We start from the raw sequence: 21,877 nt of genomic DNA on the forward strand, positions 1-21,877 counted from the left end.
GAGACCAAGTTGACTAAACATGCTATTTTCTTCAAGTATATGAGAGATTTCAATAAGATGTTGACAAACTGTTCTAACAACCAAATAGAGAAAGCCGTCTACCTAGAGGCGACACGGATTTTCAGTCACACTGCAGCAGGGCGCCGGATGCACACCTGACCAGTGATAACATCTGTGCGCTGAATGGGGCCCTCAGAGCAACTTGGAAAATAATGAAAGGTAAGAGGACCCTCCCTGATGTATGAGGACCTGGGCCAGCCCTCCAGGTCCAAGGATCTGGGCACAGATTCCAAGCTCCTCCTATCTGATGGTGAGCTGTGGTTCTGGTTTGTAAGGTTCCAAGAGCACAGGGGGTTTTTTGTGTGATAGAAAAGTGCTCCAAGCTAGTGAAAGGACTGACGGATTTTTAACTTGATAATAAAACGCTCTGAGTAGAGAACACCCTCCCAGAGGTGGGAGATTAATTTTATCCGTGTTTTTTTCAGCTGCTTCTCTTTCCCCACATCTTGCCCATTGTATTTTACTACTTGCTCAGAGGAGGGCAAAGAGGTTTTCAAGAAAGCACCAGAATATGAGGACTTTGATTCCAGAGCAGGAAAAGATGGCACAGGCCGAGAGCAAGCCCACAGCAGCCTGCCAAAGGGGCTCAATGCCTGCCCCTCCCCTGAGCCCTGGGACCAACCAGAAGACTCATTGTGTGATGGCGCCTCCAGCCCTGGGCCCTGCCTGGCCTTCTGAGGAGACACCATCTGCTCACATCCAGCAGCATAGCTCCGACCCTGAGGTTGTGTCTGCTTGGTCTGAAATATATCTCTGAACTGGCCAGGTCCCCTTCCCACCCGGCTGTTCTCACACACTTCGGTTAGCTCGCCCTGAAATAGACTGAAAAGGGAAGGAAGAAATGGTTTGGATACCAAGTCTCTTTTCAACCCCAACAGTCTGCTTCGTGGTCTCGGTAAATTTTGCTCATTTTGGAAGCCACAGAGGAGGGAATTGGGGGGTGGGGGGTGATAATAATTATCCTGATTGAATTAATTAAAAATGTTCTGTAAAACTATTCCAACTAATCAGGACAAACATTACACCAAGGTCTTGAATCACAGGATGTTTACATAATATAATGCCCAAGGCAGACAAATACTAGATACCCCTAAGCACTTGAGACAAAAAAAAACCAAAAAAAAAAAAAAAGAAAGAAAGAAGGAAGGGAGGGAGGGAGGGAGGGAGGAAGGGAAAGAAGGAAGGGAGGGTGGTGAAGGAAGAAGAATAAAAGGAGTATGGAGTCCTGGAATCTGGAGATCCGAAGGGCACAAGCAGAGTTTCTTGGAGGAGGGTGGCTGTGTGTGAGCCTCCGGTGGCCTGTCACTTCACATCTCGGCTTCTGAGGAGCAGACCTCTCTCGCAGTGATAGCGATTCCGATGGCAAGGCTGCCATTGTCGGAGAAGAGCTGCGCCAGCGAGGTGTTGAGGACGAGGCAGTCCCCATCAGTGATCACCGAGTCCACACACTCAAGGACAGACCTGGGGGTGGCCTCCCATTTGAGACGCCGATGGTTTCTGTTGAGCTCCAGGCGGTAGGTGAAGCAGTCGGCCTGGGTGGGGGTCCCAATCAGCATCATGGTGGCAAAGAACTGGGGGTGCCCTTCATGCCTCTCCTGCTTCCTGAGCACCAGCAGAAAGTGGTGGCCAAGGCAGGAGTGCATGATGATCCAGTCAGCCGGGGCCGGGAGGTGCATGTCCGTGGCCAGGAAGACGATCTCAGCTCCCTGCAGGATATCCACCCTGTGCATCTGCTGCAGGTGGGGCACCACCACCTCCAGGTGGCCTTCCCACTGGCAGGAGAACAGGGGGCACAGGCAGGGCGTCACCTGGGTGGCATGCAGCTCTGCCTGCTGGTGGTGGAGGTGGTGAGGGTGGGCGTGGTGGCGGGGGTGGTGGTGGGAGTGGTGGTGGCGGTGGTGGTGGGTGAGGTGGTGATGGGGGCAGCCGCCTTGCTCTGGTGCACTCTGAGTGACGGCGTGACAGCTGGACACATACTGTAGGACAAAGAGAAGGATGTTAGTTGCGAGAGGTCAGTCTCCCAGCCTGGCTGAGACTCCCCTGGTGTTCAAAGTGTAACAAGCAGATTTTCCAGTGCAGGTAGAGAAAACTTTATTTCTTAAAAAATGAGAACTGCTGTGCTGTTTTCCAAAGTCGCAGGACCATTTTACACTCCTGTCAGCATGTAAGGGAACTCCAATGTCTCTGCATCCTTGCCGACACTTTTATTATCTGTTTTGACAAATATTTTGAGACAAAATTGTTTTGAATGTTTTGCCAAATTTAGATGCTGAAATATTATAAGTCCTTTCTGTCATTTCATGTCAGTATAAAACCTAAATTTACCCAATTAAAAAATAGAAGGTCCTTCAAAAGATTCCTCCTACAAGAAGACATTTTCCAAATCTAATGGAACATTTTTAAAAGTTTACAAAGAAAAATGAGGGACACGGTGAATGCTTTGCATGACTGAGATTCTGCAAACCCAGTCCAAAAAAAATGCACTAGTTACGCCTTTCTGATTCTTTAATAAGATACTCAAACAAATAGGAAATTTTCTCTTGAACATGTAGTATGATGATTATTTGTTGTAGAAAACAAACAAAAAAGCCTTCCCTTTTGCTTTTTTGATACTGTTGATATTTATGTGCAGGCACTGGAGGTCAGTGGATCATTCCCCCTATTTTATTATTGCTGGTATTTTTAAAACAAAATTTTGGCAGGTTCCCATTTGTCCTTCCAGTGCTGTCAGGGGTTGTGCTGTTTTGGGTGCCCTTCTCATGGATTCCCAGGTACCTGGTGGGACGCAGAGCTGGTCCTATGCAACTGGGCAAGGTCCCCAGAGAGGAAGCCTCACCTGGGACCCCTGGGACTCCTGGGACTTTGCCCCCAGGCATACTTCTGCCCTGTTCCAGGCTCACTGTGGGGAGCAGCTTCCCAGGCTCTCACCACCAGGCAGCTTCCACCCTCAGGCTCTCCTAACCTTTTGTTCCTCATAGTAGCGCCCCTCAAAATGCCCTTAAAAACACCGGGAGCTGTGACGGTACCTTCTGCTCAGGTCTGAGTAAACATTTATTGAGCACCTGCGATGGCCAGGCTCTGCGGGGGGTAGGAGCACAGCCATGAGCAAAATAAACAGAATGTTTCTTGGTGTGGGTAGTGCAGACATTAGTGTGCATATGATAACTGTGGTTTTCACAAGGGTCCTCCCTGTGACATGATGACTGTGATTCATATTTTTCAGGTGAAGAAACAGGCCTCCTGTAGTAATGTGCCTGGGGATACAAAGCTGGTAATTGAAAGACAGATTCATTTTTCACACCTCCTAACTCTGAGCACAGCAGCATCCCCCACCCCTCCTCCAGCTCCTTCCTCCATTCCTTTAGTTCTTTTTTATTAACTTAATTAGCCTGCAGGACCTAGACTGCTGAATGGAGGTGGCAGCTCTGTGGGCGGGTGCTCCAAGCAGGAGGCTGTCACATGGTTGCCTTTCTCTGGGCTGCCCTGAGGGAGAGAGCGCCTTCTGCCCTCACTCTCCAAGCTCTTTCTGCACTTCCGGTGCCTGTGAGCACTTGCCTCCTCACCGGGCTTTGGTGTGCAGAGGACGAGGGCACAGGTCTTTTTCACACTCACCACCACTGCTGCCCACGTTTGTCTCCCTGGACCCAGAGTGTGGCGAACAGTTGAGGCCTAGCTAGCTCCCCTTTCATTAGGGTGTGCAGTGGACACACACACACACACACACACACACACACACACACACGCGCGGTGTGCTGGGATGGCCACCCTGGTGGTGGAGGTGACCTACCGGCAAGTGGGGGCCCGACTAGCTCTGCCTCCAGTTGCTCCCCCAGCTGCCAGTTTCTGCGTCTCCTGGGGGAATGCTGCCAACCCAGAGAGTGAGCTACGGTGCTCCTGCCCTGTCCCTGGGGGGCAGCTACTGCTGTCACCAACCTGCACACCCACCAGGCCCAGGAAGGAACAGGCTGTGTCCAAGAATCCCCCTAACACTTACCCATTAGTGTTAAATATAGGGAAGGAAATAGTATGCAGCATTTACTAAGTGTTACTAACTGTGGAAAGTAGATTTTATTTTTTTGCATAATTATTTCATTTAATTTTTCATAGAAAAGACCAATTTCCTTTTTTAGAAAAAATAAAACTAAATCTGGCTTAGTTCTGCCAGATAGAGAAAGACAAATACCATATGATATCACTTACTAGTACATGTGGAAACTAAAGAACAAAATAAATGAACAAACAAAATTGAAACAGACTTATAGATACAAAGAACAAACTGATAGATTCCAGAGGGGAGGGGTGTTAAGGGAGGAGTGTTGGGGGGGAGGGTTGGGCAGGGTAAAATAAGGTGATGGGATTAAGAAGTACTAAATCATTACAAAATAGGCATAGGTATATAAGGTAAAGAATAGGGAATATAGCCCTGGTCAATGTGGCTCAGTTGGTTGAGCACTGTTGCATGCACTGAAAAGTTGTTGGTTCGATTCCCAATCAGGGTACATGCCTGAGTGTGGGTTCGATCCCTGGTCAGGGTGCATACAGGAGGCAACCAATCAATGTTTCTCTCTCTCCCTCTCCCTTCTTCTCTCTCTAAAATCAATTAAAAACATTAAAAAAGAGATAAAGAATAGGGAATATAGTTAACAATCCTATCTAATATAGGGAATATACAAATTGACTGTTACACCATCACAAAGATGGTGGCGCCCATAGCCACAAGATGGAGGCACCCAGTCCCCTCAGCCCCACCAGAGTCCCCCAGTCCTTTCAGCCCCACCGGGGGGGGGGGGTGGCAGGCACATGGTACGGCCGGACCCGCCCTCAGCCCCCCAGCCACCTAGGGCAGGCTCGAGGTGCAGGCAAGCCTTGGATGTTGGCTGCCCAGCCACCCAGGGCTGCCTGAGGCTCAGGTAACCAGGGCCGGCCGAGGCTTGTGCTGCCGGCAGTGGCAGCAGCGGAGGTGTGATGGGGGCATCACCTTCCCCTGATCGCCAGGTCACCTCCCACTCCTGAGGGCTCCCAGACTGTGAGAGGGGGAAGGCTGGGCTGAGGGACTCCCCCGCTTCAGTGCATGAATTTTCATGCACTGGGCCTCTAGTATTGTAATAACTATCAATGGAGCCAGGTGGACACTTGAATTATCGGAGGGAACACTGTGTAACCTATATCATCCATTTTCGTCTCATGGCACACATAAACTAAGTACTAAAATTCTGCAGCACACCAAAACATATATTTTTGCCGATCTAACAAAAATGAAATAGGCATAATTTTGATTCATTCATACTGGATGGCTAGTGTTGTGTTGGCTGTTGTCACTTTTTTAAAATTTGACAATGTAAGGAAAAAGAGGTCAGTGCCCCTGACTAAATCGTCAGGTATTGCATGTTTTAAAAATGCTTGGGGCACACCGGTTGAACATTGCTGACCTATATGAATGTCTATCTGTGTTGTACATCTAATACTATTACAAAACAGTGTTGAATGTAAACTATAATAAAAAAATAAAGTAATAAAAATAAATAAAAATCTCCTATTGGTTGCAATTGTACAAGCCCAGGGCTCACACACTCCATTAGCCAGGTATGAGGGCCCCTCCCAGGTCCTTCTACCAATTTCAGGCTTTCAGGCCCTGCAGAAGGCCTGGTCTTGGCTTCCCATGGAAAGCCCCAAACGTAGCTTCCTCTCCCAGCCTCTGAGAGGCCCCTCTCTCTCACCTAGTCTTTACAACAATCAGGAAAGAAACATATTGTGTTTGTCTTATTGATGAAGAAACTGATATACAGGGAGGTTGAGTCACATGACCAGATCACACAGCTTATAAGGAGCTCAGCTGGGAATGGAGCCCACATCAGTTAAAGATGATATAGATCATAGACCAGAAAGATCACACCCTGAATATCAGTAGACTCCGGTTGTTGTTTTCTTTCACAGTTTACTTGTCCAGCAGTGTCGACTAAGTCAGTTTCCCCATCAGTAAAATATTTATCTCAAAGGGTTATTAGGGAATCAAATGAAATAATGCCTGTCAAACAGCTTTAAAACCACATCAAGTATTACATCAAGAGAGCATTTCCATATAGATGTGCTTTTGGGTAAAGACTTGGCAGCCTTCTGCCTCAGTCCATGCCTACTTGTGTCTATCCTGGTGATCTGATCTTTGCCCCTGGGCAGTATTCTGGGCTGAGAACAGGCCAACATGAGGGTCTGGAGACCCCAACAGTGCACTAAACCCAGGGCCTCCTCCCCCAAAGCTGAGCCATGACAAACATTCTGAAATTTCCATCTCAGAAACAATCTCTGGGTGAATTATTTTCAACATGTCCTTTTCCAGATCCCTTTTCCATCTTCTCCATCCTGTTCTGTGTAGCTAACCTTTGAAATCAAAGCAAGGAGGAGTGGGAAAGAAGTACCTAGCTCTCCCTTTCTTCCCAGCCTCCAAATTCTTGCCAGGGTTTCCCATTGGCCGAACCCAAGCAGAGCCCAGAGAGGCGCTTAGCAAGGGTCGGCTCCCTTTGGAAGTGGTGCTGTCTGAGGTGCTCAGGTGAAGCGGGAATGCCCACCTGTTATGCAAATGTCTCCATTCCTCCTCTGTGATGTTTGCTGATCTGACTAAGCTTTCCCTCCTAGGCTGAGATTTGATGAGGCTGAGGGAAGAGGTGGAAAGGGTAGAATTCCCACCTACAGTGCACTTGGCCATTCGACAAACGTGTATACACCACTTACCATTTACAACAGGCTGAGAATGCTGAACAGAATAAGATCCTTGTCCCTGCCCCAGTAGCTCCATATAAGTATAAATCATAGAATAGAATACAGAAATGCAGGATGCAGTGGGGGCTCTGACTGAAAATGTGGGAGGTAGCTATTCTAGTCAGTGCAAAGTGACATTTACCCTGGGCAAAGCATGAGTGATGAATGCTCTAACAGAATAGGCAAAGGGTTTGCTGACAAGATGGATAGCAGGTTAGAAGGAGCTGGGTTTAAAAGAACATGGGATAGTTAAGAAAAGACAAGTTCCAAGTAGCTAGTAGATGGAGGTCCTGGTGGGGATGGAGAGGAGCTGGGCTGTGGTGCTGGAGAGCAGTCGGACCATATTGCCCAAGACTTATAAGCTGAGCTGAGGCACCAAGGTGGCACCCAGTCCTGGTAGAAGTCAGTAGAGGGGCCCAAGAGATACAACTTCATGCTTTAGGGAGCTCCTGCAGGCAGCCCCAGCAGGGCCTGCTCTAAGCTGGTGCTCAGGATGGGGCCAGCCACCAAATCCCCACACCTGTTCAATCATTGGACCCTAGCAAAGGGCATTGCACCTAGGCTGTCCCATTGCTTCTGTTCAGCCTCCACTTCCACTAGCCTTTTCATTTTTAAATTGCTGCCGGGTAGGGTAACAAAGCAGCAGGGGTGTAATCTAAAGTGATGGAAGTCAATGACTGTGCAAATAGAGCGAGACATTATAAACTCATGGAGAACCCTGTGCTTTCTGCGCCCCAGGAAGATGCTAAGAATAAAAACAGCCTTATTCTTCACTTCTTCCTGCTCCATTTTCTGATGCTAAATATGTTTCATTGAAATGATCTTTGGGTGAGCGAGGTCACAGGGCTGCTGGCAGGGAGAAGGAATTCTTTTAATTGGCAAAATGCTAATCATTTTGAAAAAGTGAATTCTAATCTTTCCATCTAATACAGTGGATGTGTGAGTAATTACTTTCCTTCACTAAACTGTTAGTGCAACATTAGTGATTACGCTAATTAAAACTAATGAACTCTCACAGGCTGATAAACCCCAGTCAGTCCACAGATGCCTTCCTTCCATTGGCTGTATTTAACTTTCCATTTGGAAGAAGATCTTGAATTAACCTTTAGAACATTGTACAAAATTGGGTTTTAAAATGTTAGGCTTTATGGACTGCATATAATTCTTTCCCCAAGCATTACTGAGACCATTTCCACTGAGGGTGTAATTGAATTTAAAAACACTTCCCTAATTTGATCAGCCACACTCCTACGGTTGGTAATGGCTATCCCTCCAAATCCTGGCATCCAAAGGTGAAACCTGCCCTGGAAAATCATGTGACCTTTTTCCAGCGACTGCTCCCAATACTTAGCGGACAGCTTTGCCCTTCCACTTGTTTCCAGGAACATGGCCATGCTAATGCATTCCAGCTGAAGGAGGATTTTGTACCCAAGGTCAAATAAAGGACATTTGTTCTGAGTTTGCTTGGGCCTTATTTGTGAGAGTTAATTAACTGGGGTTTTCAGTGCTGGGAGAAAGGGGAAAGGCAGCGATGCTATGGATGCATTTTACACAGAGAGGAAGAGCAAGTGTGTGGGGTACCATTTCAGGGCCGAGAAGTGGGATAAAGTCAAGGCCTGAACCAAGTTGAGAATCAGGTCGATGGGGAATAATTGTAACTGCTCCCAGGCTCCACTTGGTAGTGTTAGAAAAATCCTCAATGTTTCTGGGAAGGACAGCTAAGGCTGAAGGCCGAGTGTTGCTCACTCCACCTTCCTGGAGTGGACACAGTGAATAGGCCCCACCTCTCTTTCTCAAAACCTAACGTGATTGTACGTGTGCCTACAAAACCCAGGAGGACTCCGAAAGGCTTCCAAACAGTTAAGAAATAAGTTAAGGTGCGATAGAAAACAACGGCTTTTATCACCTGGGATAGAACATCCTCATTAGAAAGTGTATCTTGCACTCCTTTCTCTCAAACTTAGTTGTACTTGGTTCACAGATGGATGAGGTCTTCATGTGGACAGCAAGAAGATATCTATAATTTTCTTTAAACTACTTTAGAGGAGAGAATGTGATATAAATGTGTACATTTTTAACCTACACTTTAGGGGTTATCAATTCCCTAATCAGAAATTCACACTTTGAGGTGATCACCTATTTGATTAGAAAGGCGACATTCCAGAGATAGCGGACAATTGCCTGAATTAGCATCCATATTTCTGATCTACATCAGATGCTGCTAATTAACATTCCGCAGAGGTTTTCATTGGGGAAATTAGGTTGGTTTCTTTGTTTCATAAGAAAGGCAAACTGCCACATGCAACACCTACATCTCCTACATTGAGAGCTTGTTTGGAGGTTCTAGGAGGGGAGCGCAGCTACTCATACCCTTGACCAAAGATGGTTCTCTCTTCTGGTGGGAAGCTGTCCTCTTCCAGAGCTTGTGCATTCCTCAATGCACACGGAGCAGTGAGGGAGGAAATGGACACTGGCTTAGCCAGCCATAGCAGTGGAATCAGCCCTGGCGATCAATGGGGTGACAGATGTCGTAGGCAGATCACCCTCATATCCAGGTTTTTTGTGTTTTGTTTTCTTTTTGCCCAGAGTGTAGCCAGTAGTGTCTTAATTAGCATAATAGGTGCTAGAAATTTCTCTTTGGTGAAATTCATAGTCTTCAAGCTATGAAAATTGGTTAAACTATTTCAGAGAGATTCTTTACTCTAGGAATGGGCCCGGGAGCTTATTCCCTACGTATTGCTGTATCTGTCCAGAGTCAAGGGCTTATGCTGGTCTCATGTCATCTCTAAGGGTATCAAAATCTTGGCTCTGATATACCACTACATACACAGTTTCTTTACTGCTGATCAAAATTATGTGAATTGAACAAGGAGATATTGGTTAGTAAACACACAGATGCCTTGAGTTTTAGGCCATATAGGTATTAATTACTTAGAAAAGAGAGAAATGAGTATTACTGATAAAAGAGAAAAATAAAAATTTTGGTGGGCAAAACTTTTTAAAAACAGGATCCATGGGTAACATACTGTAAAAATGGGTCCATACAGATGTCTACACAGATGCTGGTCCTATGGTCTCAAACACTTCCTCATCAACCTGGTCATCTTATAAATCAAGCTAGTCCCTGTTTCTCACTCCGACTAGGTCAGGTGTGTCTGTTACATGTTTATTTTATAATATGCAACACACTTATTCAATGCCCAGTTTTCCTGCTGGACCATGATGTGAGCTCCAGGTGGGTGAGCATTACATCTGTTTCTTTCCCACTGTATCCCTAGTGTCAGCAGTGCTTGGAACATGGTAGGTACACAAGAAATATTGTGGACAGGCTGAATAAATTGATTCCTTCCTATTGACTTGTCACACCAACACAATCGAACCACTTCTTAGCATCTGACTGTGACCACCAAGAGCAAGTCATTCTCATCACCTTTCTTGACTACTTTGATAGCCTCCTGATTGGCCCTACACCCAATGACAAGTGTTCTAAAGAGACAGAAGAGGAGAAGACACAGACACAGAGAAAAAGGCTATGTGAAGACAGTGGTAGAAATTGGAGAGATATGGCCATAAGCATGTAATGCCAGGAGCCACCAGAACAAGAACAAGAACAGGTCATATTGCACATGCCAACACCTCGATTTTGGGATTTTGGCCTCTAGAACTGTGTGAGAATAAATTCTGTTATTTTGAGGCACCAAGTTTGTGGTAATTTGTGTGGCAGCCTTAAGAAACTAATACATGAGTCTTCTTGTGTCCACCTTGCCTTTTCTCACTAAATATTTTAATGGTTTTCCATCACATTCAGAATGAAACCCAAATGCCATATTATGGCCATTAAGAACCAACATACTCTGGCCCCTGGCTAATTCTCTGGCCTCATGTTTTATTCACCCACACTCCTTCGCTCATTCTACTGTAAGCACATTGACCACTTGCTATTCTTTGAACACTGTCTACACCTGCCATAGGGCCTTTGCATTGTCAGTCCTCTCTGCTTAAAACACTACCAGGTACTCACATGACTCCTTCCCACACTCTGTTCAGGTCTCTGCCCTGAATTATCTTCAATCTGAGGCTGTCCTTCACTTACCTATTAAAAAATGAAAGCCTGCCAATCCCCTTACCCTGTTTTGTTTCACTCCATAGCATCTATCAGTACTAAAGTTAGTCCCTCTTTATCTACCAGAGATATGTTCCAAGAACCCCAATGGATGCCTGAAACCAGATAGTACTGAACCCTATATATACTACTAGAGGCCCGGTGCACAAAATTTGTGCACAGGTGTGGTACCTAGGCCTGGCTGGCTATCAGGGCCGATAGGGGCCGGGCTGATCAGGGTCCGAAGGCCACAGTGGGGTCGGGAGAGGAGGAAATGGTCACCAAGCTGGGCGAGGAAGGAACGGGCACCAGATGCCAATGCCACTGTCGGCACCCCACCAGTGAGTAGTTCCCCCGCTCCTTCCCTCGCCACTATGCTGCTACCGTGACAGGCAGGCGGCGGGTCGATTGGGCCCTGCCAATCAGGGGCTGGGGGAAGGGATTGTGGGAGGTTGGCTGCCGGCCCCAAGGAGGGAGCTGGTCCTCAGCTCCCTGGGATAGGGGCTGCGTCTGCTACCACCCACCCCCAGTTCCCCATCCCAGCCCGGGGCATGGCCATGATTAGGCAATCAGGGCCTGCAGGCCAGGGGGAGGGACCACAGGATGTTGGCCAGTCAGGAGAGGTTGTCTGTGGGAGTGCACTGACCACCAGGGGCAGCTCCTGCATTGAGCATCTGCCCCCTGGTGGTCAGTTCATGTCATAGTGACTAATCAAGCAGTTGTTCTGGTTGTTCGGTTGTAACAGTCACATAGGCTTTTATATATATAGACTAGAGGCCCAGTACACAAAAATTGGTGCACTCAGGGGGCAGGGGGGGTGCCTCAGCCCGGCCTGTGCCCTCTCACAGTCTGGGACCCCTCGGGAGATAACAACCTGCTGGCTTAGGCCTGCTCCCAGGTGGCAGAGGGCAGGCCTAATCCCTAGGTGCAGCCCCTGGTCGGGCTCAGAGCAGGGCTGATTGGGGAGTTGGGGCGCCGCCCCCTGTCATGCATAGAGCAGGGCGGATTGGGAGGTTGCGATGCCACCCTCAGTCATGCTCAGGGTAGGGCCGATTGGGGGGTTGGGGCACCGCCCCCATCACACTCAAGGCAGGGTCGATGGGGAGGTTGTGGTGCCACCCCGTGTCACGCACAGAGCAGGGACAATCAGGGGGTTGGGGCGCTGCCCCCTGTTACTCACAGAGCAGGGCCAATCAGGAGGTTGGGGCCCTGTCCCCTGTCACGCACAGAGCAGGGTTGATCAGGGGGTTGGGGAGCTCCCCCCTGTCACTCACAGAGCAGGGCCAATCAGGAGGTTGGGGCACCGCCACTGTCACACTCAGGGCAGGGCCGATGGGGAGGTTATGGCTCTACCCCATCACACACAGAGCAGGGCCCGGGCTGGGGTGGGGATGGAGTTGGGGCGCCACACCCTGCCACACACATAGCCGCAGGGCGATCAGGGGGTTGGGGTGCCTTCCCCTGTCACGAACAGAGCAGGGCATATAGGGAGGTTGTGGCCCCACCCCCTGTCACACACAGAGCCGCAGGGCGATCAGGGGGTTTAGGCGCTGCCCCCTGTCACGCTGATCCCATTGCTGGGATGCCTCTCGGCTCCGCTGATCCCGGTGCTGGGAGGCATATTACCCTTTTACTATATAGGATAGAGGCCTGGTGCATGGGTGGGGCTGGCTGGTTTGCCCTGAAGGGTGTCCTGGATCAGGGTGGAGGTCTCCACTGGGGTGCCTGGCCAGCCTGGATGAGGCGATGATGGCTGTTTGCAGCTGGTCACACACCCTTCAGGGTTGGGGTCCCCACTGGGGTGCCTGGCCAGTCTGGGTGAGTGGCTGAGGGCTGTTTTCAGGCTGGTACTGAATTTCCAACCGCTCCTTTTTCTTTTTTTTTCTTTTTTTATTCTGGGCCAGCTTTAGCTCTGAGGCTTGGCTCCAGCTCTTGGGCCTCAGCTGCTGAAAGTAGGTATCTGGTTTGTTTAGGAACTATAATCGAACTCTGTATCAACTCCAGCTCTGAGATCCCAGCTTGCTGAAAGCTGGTTTCTGGGGTTTATGTTTAGCTTCTATATTTGTAACTATGTTTGAAACTGCAGGCTCAGAGGCCGGCAAGGCAGGTGGGGAACGTTGGAGTCCTCTATCACTGAAGCAAGCAAGCCTCATGTTCACTTCAAGCTGCCTGGCTTCCGGCCGCCATCTTGGCTGGCAGTTAATTTGCATATCGCCCTGATTAGCCAATGGGAAGGGTAGCAGTCGTACACCAATTACCATGTTTCTCTTTTATTAGATAGGATGCTTTTCCTATACCAGTAGAACCTCTGTTCTCTAATTTAGTTCATTCCAGATGGCTGCTTGAGAAGTAATTTGTTAAAAAAACCAAATAAGTTTTTCCCGTTAGAAATAATGTAAATTGAATTAATCTGCTCCAGAGCCTCAAATGATTCCCTATTTTAACCTTTCTCAATTGTCTGTGATCATTATTTTGTGAGAGCACTTTCACACTCTTAGCAGCATCAGCACTCTTGATGGCCTCTTTATGTTTTAAAATTGTGCTAATTGTCAATTTTGCCATGCCATACTCGGTATCTATATCAGACATGTGAACACCTCTATCATACTTTGCAATTATTTTGTTACTAAACTCTATCATCATTCTCACAACTTTTCTTTTCAGTTTGCTGTTATCACTAATCTTCTTAGGACCCATGGTGACTTATTGTACATATCCTATCTAATAAAAGAGAAACATGGTAATTAGCCATACATCCGCTACCCTCCCATTGGCTAATCAGGGCGATATGCAAATTAACTGCCAGCCAAGATGGCGGCCTGCAGCCAGGCAGCTTGAAGTGAACATGAGGCTTGCTTGCTTCAGTGACAGAGGACTCCAACATTCCCCGCCTGCCAATGCCAGCCTCTGAGCTTGCAGTTTGAAACATTGTTACAAATATAGAAGCCAAACAAAACCCCAGAAACCTGCTTTCAGCCAGCCGGGATCTCAGAGCTGGAGTTGAAACAGTGTTTCGATTATAGAACCCAAACAAACCAGATACCTGCTTTCAGCAGCGGAGGCCTAAGAGCTGGAGCCAAGCATCAGAGCTAAAGCTGGCCCAGAATGAAAAAAAGAAAAAAAGAAAAAAAGAAGCAGTTGGGAGCTTCAGTCACCTGCCAGCCTGAAAACAGCCCTCAGCCACTCACCCAGACTGGCCAGGCACCCCAGTGGGGACCCCCACCCTGAAGGGTGTGTGACCAGCTGCAAACAGCCATCATCCCCTCATCCAGGCTGGCCAGGCACCCCAGTGGGGACCCCCACCCTGATCCAGGACACCCTTCAGGGCAAACCAGCCGGCCCCCACCCATTCACCAGGCCTCTATCCTATATAGTAAAAGGGCAATATGCCTCTCAGCACCGGGATCAGCGGAGCCGAGAGGCATCCCGGCAATGGGATCAGCTTGACAGGGGGCAGCGCCTAAACCCCCTGATCGCCCTGCAGCTCTGTGTGTGACAAGGGGCAGGGCCACAATCTCCCTATCTGCCCTGCTCTGTTCGTGACAGGGGAAAGCGCCCCAACTCCCTGATCAGCCCTGCTCTGTGCCTGATAGGGGGGAGCTCCCCAACCCCCTGATCGCCCTGCGGCTCTGTGTGTGACAGGGTGCGGCACCCCAACCCACCACCCCCACGTGCCCTGCTCTGTGTGTGACGGGGTAGAGCCATAACCTCCCCATCGGCCCTGCCCTGAGTGTGACAGGGTGCAGAGCCCCGGCCCCCTGATCCGCCTTGCTCTGTGTGTGACAGGGGGCAGTGCCCCAACTTTCCTATTGGCCCTGCTCTGTGCGTGACAGGGGGGAGCTCCCCAACCCCTGATCGACCCTGCTCTGTGTGTGACAGGGTACGGAGCCCCAACCCCCCTGATGGGCCCTGCTCTGTGAGTGACAGGGGGCAGCGCCCCAACCCCCTGATTGGCCCTGCTCTGTGTGTGACAGGGGGTGGCACCATAACCTCCCCATCAACCCTGACTTGAGTGTGACAAGGGGCGGTGCCCCAACCCCCGAATCGGCCCTACCCTGAGCATGACTGAGGGTGGCATCACAACCTCCTGATCTGCCCTGCTCTGTGCATGACAGGGGATGGCGCCCCAATTCCCCAATCAGCCCTGCTCTGAGCCCGACCAGGGGCTGCACCTAGGGATTAGGCCTGCCCTCTGCCACCCGGGAGCAGGCCTAAGCCAGCAGGTTGTTATCTCCCGAGGGGTCCCAGACTGTGAGAGGGCACAGGCCAGCTGAGGGACCCCCCTCCCCCGCGAGTGCACCAATTTTTGTGCACCGGGCCGCTAGTATATAATAATATATAGTACATAGTATATACTATATACTATATACTATATAGTATATAGTATATACTATATACTATATAATATATAATATAATATATATATTTATATATATTTATATGTATATATATAAATAAATAATTCTTTGTACTATCTTCCCTACTGCAAGGTAAGTTTCTTGGGAATAGGAACTTGGCTATGTTCACTGCTGTGTCTTTAGAATGCTATCTGGTTTCATTAAAAGCTCAATAAATCTTTTATATGGAATGAATGAATAAATTCCTCTGGGACTTAAGCTTTTCTATCTTAGAGGACCTGAGTAAATTATACATCCCCCTGGAATGTTGATGTGACTATTACCATTCCTCCTCCCCCCAACTCTGACCTAGTGGTTTTCTCACAGTGTCTGACTGCTGGAACCATGGACCTGCTGTAATGCAACCTATTGTGTGTGCAGGCATCATCTAGCCCTATCTTTAATACCCTGTGTGAATTGGGTCCCAAGGAATGAGTGCAAAAATGCAAATCCTCTGGCTACTGCGATTGCTGTAGGTAACAAACTGCCCTTCATCTTTGACTCGGTGTCCCATGTCATCCATTATCATCCATGAAATTGGGGTGAGCTTGCAAATAGAATGAAATCTCAGGCTCTTTGTAGTTACATTCAACCCCTGATAAAATAAACATTTTGAAATAAAAGAGCACACATACATGAATATTTATAGAAGGATTAACCAAAATAATAATAACCAAAAATGGGAAAAACACCTAAATATTCTTTAGATGGATACTTTGTGGTATAGTCACACAATGAAATGCTATACACCTATAACAAGAGAATGAACTGCTACTGCATCCAGCAACATGGATACCTTTCAAAAACATGTTGAATAAGAAAAGCTAGACACAGAAGAATACATACTTAATAATTCTATTTTTATGAAATTCAAAAACATGCAATGATGAGGAGGTTTGCATAGTGGTCATCTTTGTGTGGGGCATATTGACTGGGAAGGGACAGGATGGATCTCTGGGGGGCCAGAAATATTTTGACTCTTGATTTAGCTGGTGGCTACATGGATATACCTATATATATAGATATAGATATGTATATACATAAAGACAGATAGGTGTATCCATGTAACAATACATTAACGATCTGTGCTCTTGCCCTGACCAGTTTGGCTCAGTGCATAGAGCATCAGCCTGCAGACTGAGGGGTCCCAGGTTCAATTCTGGTCAAGGGCATGTACCTTAGTTGCGGACACATCCCCAGTGGGGGGTGTGCAGAAGGCAGCTGATCGATGTTTCTCTCTCATTGATGTTTCTAACTCTCTACTCCTCTCCCTTCCTCTCTGTAAAAAATCAATAAAGTATATTTTTTTAAAAAAATAAATAAAGATCTGTGTTCTTTACTGCATGCTATACACCAGTGATGGCGAACCTATGACACGTGTGTCAGAGGTGACACGTGAACTCATTTTTTTGGTTGATTTTTCTTTGTTAAATGGCATTTAAATATATAAAATTAATATCAAAAATATAAATCTTTGTTTTACTATGGTTGCAAATATCAAAAATTTCTATACGTGACATGGCACCAGAGTTAAGTTAGGGTTTTTCAAAATGCTGACACGCTGAGCTCAAAAGGTTCGCCATCACTGCTATACACACACACAAAAAAAAAAAAAGAAAGAAAAAGAAAGAAAGGAAGAAAGGAAGAAAGAAAGAAAGAGAAAGTGGGCGTTGTGTGGCCATTGCCTCCAGATCACTATTAAATGGGCATATTGTATGAGACTTACGAACACTAGAAAGCCTTTGCTTTCATTTTCACATGTGCTTGTTTGACCATCCAGTGATCTAGTTGCTGTGATACCAATAACTAAGGGCATTGGAGGCTGGGAATGAGAATCACAACAGGGACAGGTCCTGGGTATCCAGGGAGAGGGAATCACGTGGGCTGAGAAGGGGTTGTGGCTGACACTCCCGGGAGACTCCGGGCCTGAAAACCAGATGAAAGGCAGTGAAGGTATCCACAGCCATGCCTGGAAGGTGCAGGCCTAGCCCTTGAGTGCTAGAGGCAGAAGGCTCCCCTGAGATAGATTAGGGGCTGAGGACTGACACTAGTACTACAGCATGCGAAGGGGTTAGAGGAGGCTAACCCCTGACTTTGGTGAGGGTCTGGCTGAATAAATGGCTCATTCTTTCTCCACAGCCCCACCGTGAAAAGCTACTGACAGCTCTCAGTAAATCCCCATAAGTGAGGTGGGCAGGTGTTTTATTGACTCTAAAGCTTTCCCAGTCACTGGGTACATGTTTAATAAAAATCTTAGGCTTTGGAGCGGTACAGGGGAGATATAGAAAGGCAGGAGAATTGATACCCCTTAGGCTTGGGAGGTTAGCAGTCTGGCCAGTCCCTAATAACTCATTCATCCAATATTCATCTTTAAGTTATTACAGCCACTGTGTGTCTCTAAGGAACACGTTTATTAGTGTGTGCTACGATAATGAGCTCAATGTACTTCAAGGCAATTGAAACTGTGTCAATAATTGTATTTCTTTCCAGAATTCACCATGGCTACGATTCCACTTGGCCCTGTTGTGTTCACATGTTCCCCATTGGAGGATGCTCACTTTCTACAAGCATCTCAAACTGGCCCAAGGGGAAGGAGATTGGCGTCCCAGGCTCAGCCATCTGCAGGCCAGGGTGGTTGAGCCCACACAATGCCTGCAGCTTGGGTCACTTCTGGGATGGCCGCAGGGGCTGGCCTTGCTTCCTCTCCCTGCTGTTCCCTGTGCTCTAGGGGTGTCGTAGGAGAGAAGACACATGTAAAGTTTCAACTAATCTAAAGCGCCGGATTTTATGCCCTGCACTTGCATAAGTCTCTCTCCCATAGCGACCTGGAATTTCACAAGCAGAAAAACTCTTTTTACTCTTCTCCACTGAGAGAAGGCTGGGCCTGCGAGCCTCAGACACGGCCGTGTGCACACGCATTACCCAGGCATCTTGTGAAAGGCAGGCTGAGTCAACTAGGCTGGGGCTGCGACTCTGCATCCCTAACCAGCTCCCCAGATGCCCAAGCTGCTGGGTCACAGATCACATTTTTAGGATCAAGGGCTCAACAGATATTCCCCGCCCACTTTCCTCCTCCTACGGATCCCTTTTGGAATCAGATATATGATTCTTAATGACCTCAGACATCTCTCTTGCCTCTCTGATTCTTTTATAGCCTCTATCCTTGTGGATTTCAAAGTCTTTTCATAACAGAGGGCTGCCCCATTCTGCAAGAACTTGTCAGTTGTATGGAGTCCTCATGGCCAGGCAGAGCTTTGAACACAGACCAACCTCACAGGAGGGGTGGGGGAAGCATGGCTCTGAGGGAATTTTAAGTACAGAATGGGAATTTGGTTTATCTTCCTCCCCCATCCCTACACAGTATTTAAATTCTTTTTTTTTTTTAGGAGAAATCTTAGCTTTATTTTTATTTATTTATTTTTGTTAATCCTCACCAATATTTTTCCATTGATTTTTAGAGAGAGTAGAAGGAAAGAGGAAAGGCAGAGAGAGAAACATTGATGTGAGAGAGACACATGGATTGGTTGGCTCCCACGTGGGTCCCAATAGGGGTGAGAATCGAACCTGAAACTGAGGTACATGACCTTGACCAGAATTAAAGCCAGGACCCTTCATTCAGAGGGCCGATGCTCCAACCACTGAGCAAAACTGGCTAGGGCAAGAGCTTAGCTTTAAGTAATACATTCTCCACTTTCTGTAATCTCTTACTATTTAGTTTAGAAAGTGGAGAATGTATTACTTAAAGCTAAGCTTTATTACTTAAAGCCTAGCCAGTTTGGCTTAGTGTCTGTAATCTCTTACTATTTAGTTTAATTTGGTTTTCAAGTCAGAATTTAGAAGTAGCTTCCTCCTCTTAGTTTTAAGTAGTAACAATACATAAACAAATAAAAATCACCCTCTTCAGTAGCATCTATTGATTTCTGTACCATTCTGCTGTTACATAGTAAAGCTGTTCACTCATTCACTCACTCATTAATTCAACAAATACATATTGAGCAGTTACTATATGCGATGCTGGAGCTTAAATAGTGAACCAGGCAAACATGGTCCCGATCATCACAGAATTGGTGTTTCCAGCAGGGACAGAAAATGCTCTCAGGGGTCTGGGAGGGATTGGCAGGAGAATGATCAGGGCGGTATCCTGTCCAGCGGCTTACAGAGGCCTGAGTACAAACTCCCCGTCCTTTCAGTTTTTCTTCTCTGAATGTCAATCCCAACAGGAGGAGAGGAAGGAGAAGGAAGGTGCCTTAGACAGGAGGTGACGAAGGAACTAGAACCCACTTTAAGGGCCTGGTTTTTGTATAAATTACCTGTAAAGGAAGGGGAGTTTGGAAGGACTTTATCCTCCTCCTCAGACCTTCCCCCATTCCACAGCTGCCAAAACTTCTTCCATGAATCTATTATCAGAGTATTTTGGAAGGAAGCCTTCCTCCATAAAACACAGAAATGGCGTCGAAACCGGTTTGGCTCAGTGGATAGAGCGTCCGCCTGCGGACTGAAAGGTCCCAGGTTCGATTCCGGTCAAGGGCATGTACCTGGGTTGCGGGCACATCCCCAGTAGGGGTTGTGCAGGAGGCAGCTGATCGATGTTTCTAACTCTCTATCTCTCTCCCTTCCTCTCTGTAAAAAATCAATAAAAAAAATATAAAAAAAAAAAAAAAAAAAAAAAACAAAAAAAAAAACACAGAAATGGCAGGTCCTCAATCCCAGCCCTGTTAATGCACCAGCCTCATGACAAGGACTCAGAATGAACAGTCTCTCCAATTTCTCCCCATGACTGGAACTTGGCGTTTTCATTGAATTTGATCTTGGCCAAGCACTTAACAGTAACTCCCCTGCTAATCTTCACAAGTCTCTATGTATAGGCCTCAGGTTAAAACTGACATTGCCTGAGCTAAGAAAAGAAACAGAGGTATAGTTGAACCCCACTGTGTGTGGTGGGGAGCGGGGGTGGGACATACAGCAATGAAGACTCATGAAGAACTGACATATGGTCACAGTTCTTCCATGCCTTACAAAACTAAGGGCAACTCATTTTACTTTTCCAGGCCTTGGTTTCTGTGACTGTAAAATGAGACTGATGGTACCTGCTCCTCTCCTAGACCTGTGGTTGGCAAACTGCGGCTCGCGAGCCACATGCGGCTCTTTGGCCCCTTGAGTGTGGCTCTTCCTAAGCCTTACGAGTACCCTAATTAAGTTAATAACAATGTACCTACCTATATAGTTTAAGTTTAAAAAATTTGGCTCTCAAAAGAAATTTCAATCGTTGTACTGTTGATATTTGGCTCTGTTGACTAATGAGTTTGCCGACCACTGTGACCTAGGGGATACATGGAAGAGGTCAAAATGTGTTTCAGTCTGGAAGAAAGTATTATGTGAACACAAATCATGGAAGGGCATACACATAATAGTCCTGACTGACACCTGCTGAGGGCCTCTGACAAGCACATTACATGCACCATCTCATGGAATCCTCCTCTGGGCTCCAGGAGGTGGGCACTATTACCACTAGCAGTTTGCACGCAGGGAAACTAGGGTGCAGAAGGGATGGGGGTCTTTTCCAAGGCCGCAGGGTTAGCAGCGGTGGTGCTATGCTTTGATCCTTAGGAGCCTGGCTTTAGAACACAGGAACTGAGCCACCAGAGCTGCCTGCCTCCCCTGTGTGTGCAGCCGGAGCTCAATGATCTGCCTGTGGATTATCTGCAGCTCATACTTCATTTCATTCCAAACTGACTTTTCCCTGCTATCCAATTCAGCTCATTAGCTGGCAAGGGAGCTCAGGGACTTAGAACTAATCCTAATACTAAGTATAGAGCAAAGCATAATTAGGAAGATAAGTCTTCTGGGGGAAAATGTATGTAGCATATTCCAAAGTCAGGCACGGGTGATTTTCCCCAAATTCTAGATGATCTACACCACTGTTACACCACTGTTCTCTTTTTCTAGCACAGATAACTATGAGCTGATGATGTAAAAAGTTTTAAAAACATTTTTTTCTGATTAGAAGAAAATGTATTCTCATTGCTAAATTTTTAGAAAATTCTGCATAATATAAAGAAAATGAAGAATGCCACTATTCTGACAGTAGCACTATTAACATTTTGGTGTGTGTGTTCTTCAGTGCCTTTTGACCATAAATACCTAAATATGATATATATATATATATATATATATATATATATATATATATACACATATATATAGCTTATAAGCTGTTTTTTCCACTTAGTACCTTACAAACAATACAAGTGAAAAAGTGTAGGTTAACATCACTGTTTTTATTGGCTCCTTTAGTCTTGGAGAACTTACATGGATGTGGCATAATTGGTTTCATTCAGATCTGGCTAAGAGAGACACTATTGTTGTTATGTATCCAATAATTTATTAGTAAATGTATTTGGCAAACCTGCCAGATAGTGGGGATGGAAAGAAAAATAAGATTCAGTTCAGATCCTCAAAGAGTTCACTGTCTCATCTCGGAGTCTCTACCTCAATTTCTTTTGTGGCCCAGTTTCATTGCCCTCTGTTGCACCCTCCTCCTGATGCATGTGGTACAAGAAGTAGC

The 21,877-nt window shown here is 46.9% G+C and overlaps 1 protein-coding gene across 1 annotated transcript in view; it reads right to left on the reverse strand.

The window, feature by feature from the left end:
• Positions 1–1,367: 1,367 nt before the first annotated feature.
• The window catches only part of SIAH3 (siah E3 ubiquitin protein ligase family member 3), a gene marked incomplete at its 3' end in the record, with an annotated part of 80,291 nt that continues 59,781 nt past the window's right edge, over positions 1,368–21,877 (reverse strand). The window contains exon 2 of the mRNA XM_081082778.1: positions 1,368–2,036. Within this exon, the coding sequence (XP_080938904.1) occupies positions 1,368–2,036 (669 nt within the window). The remainder of the gene's footprint in view (positions 2,037–21,877) is intronic.

The sequence above is a fragment of the Myotis nattereri genome (genome assembly GCF_964212035.1).
Source record: "Myotis nattereri genome assembly, chromosome: 2".
In the NCBI taxonomy this organism is placed as follows: Eukaryota; Metazoa; Chordata; class Mammalia; order Chiroptera; family Vespertilionidae; genus Myotis; species Myotis nattereri.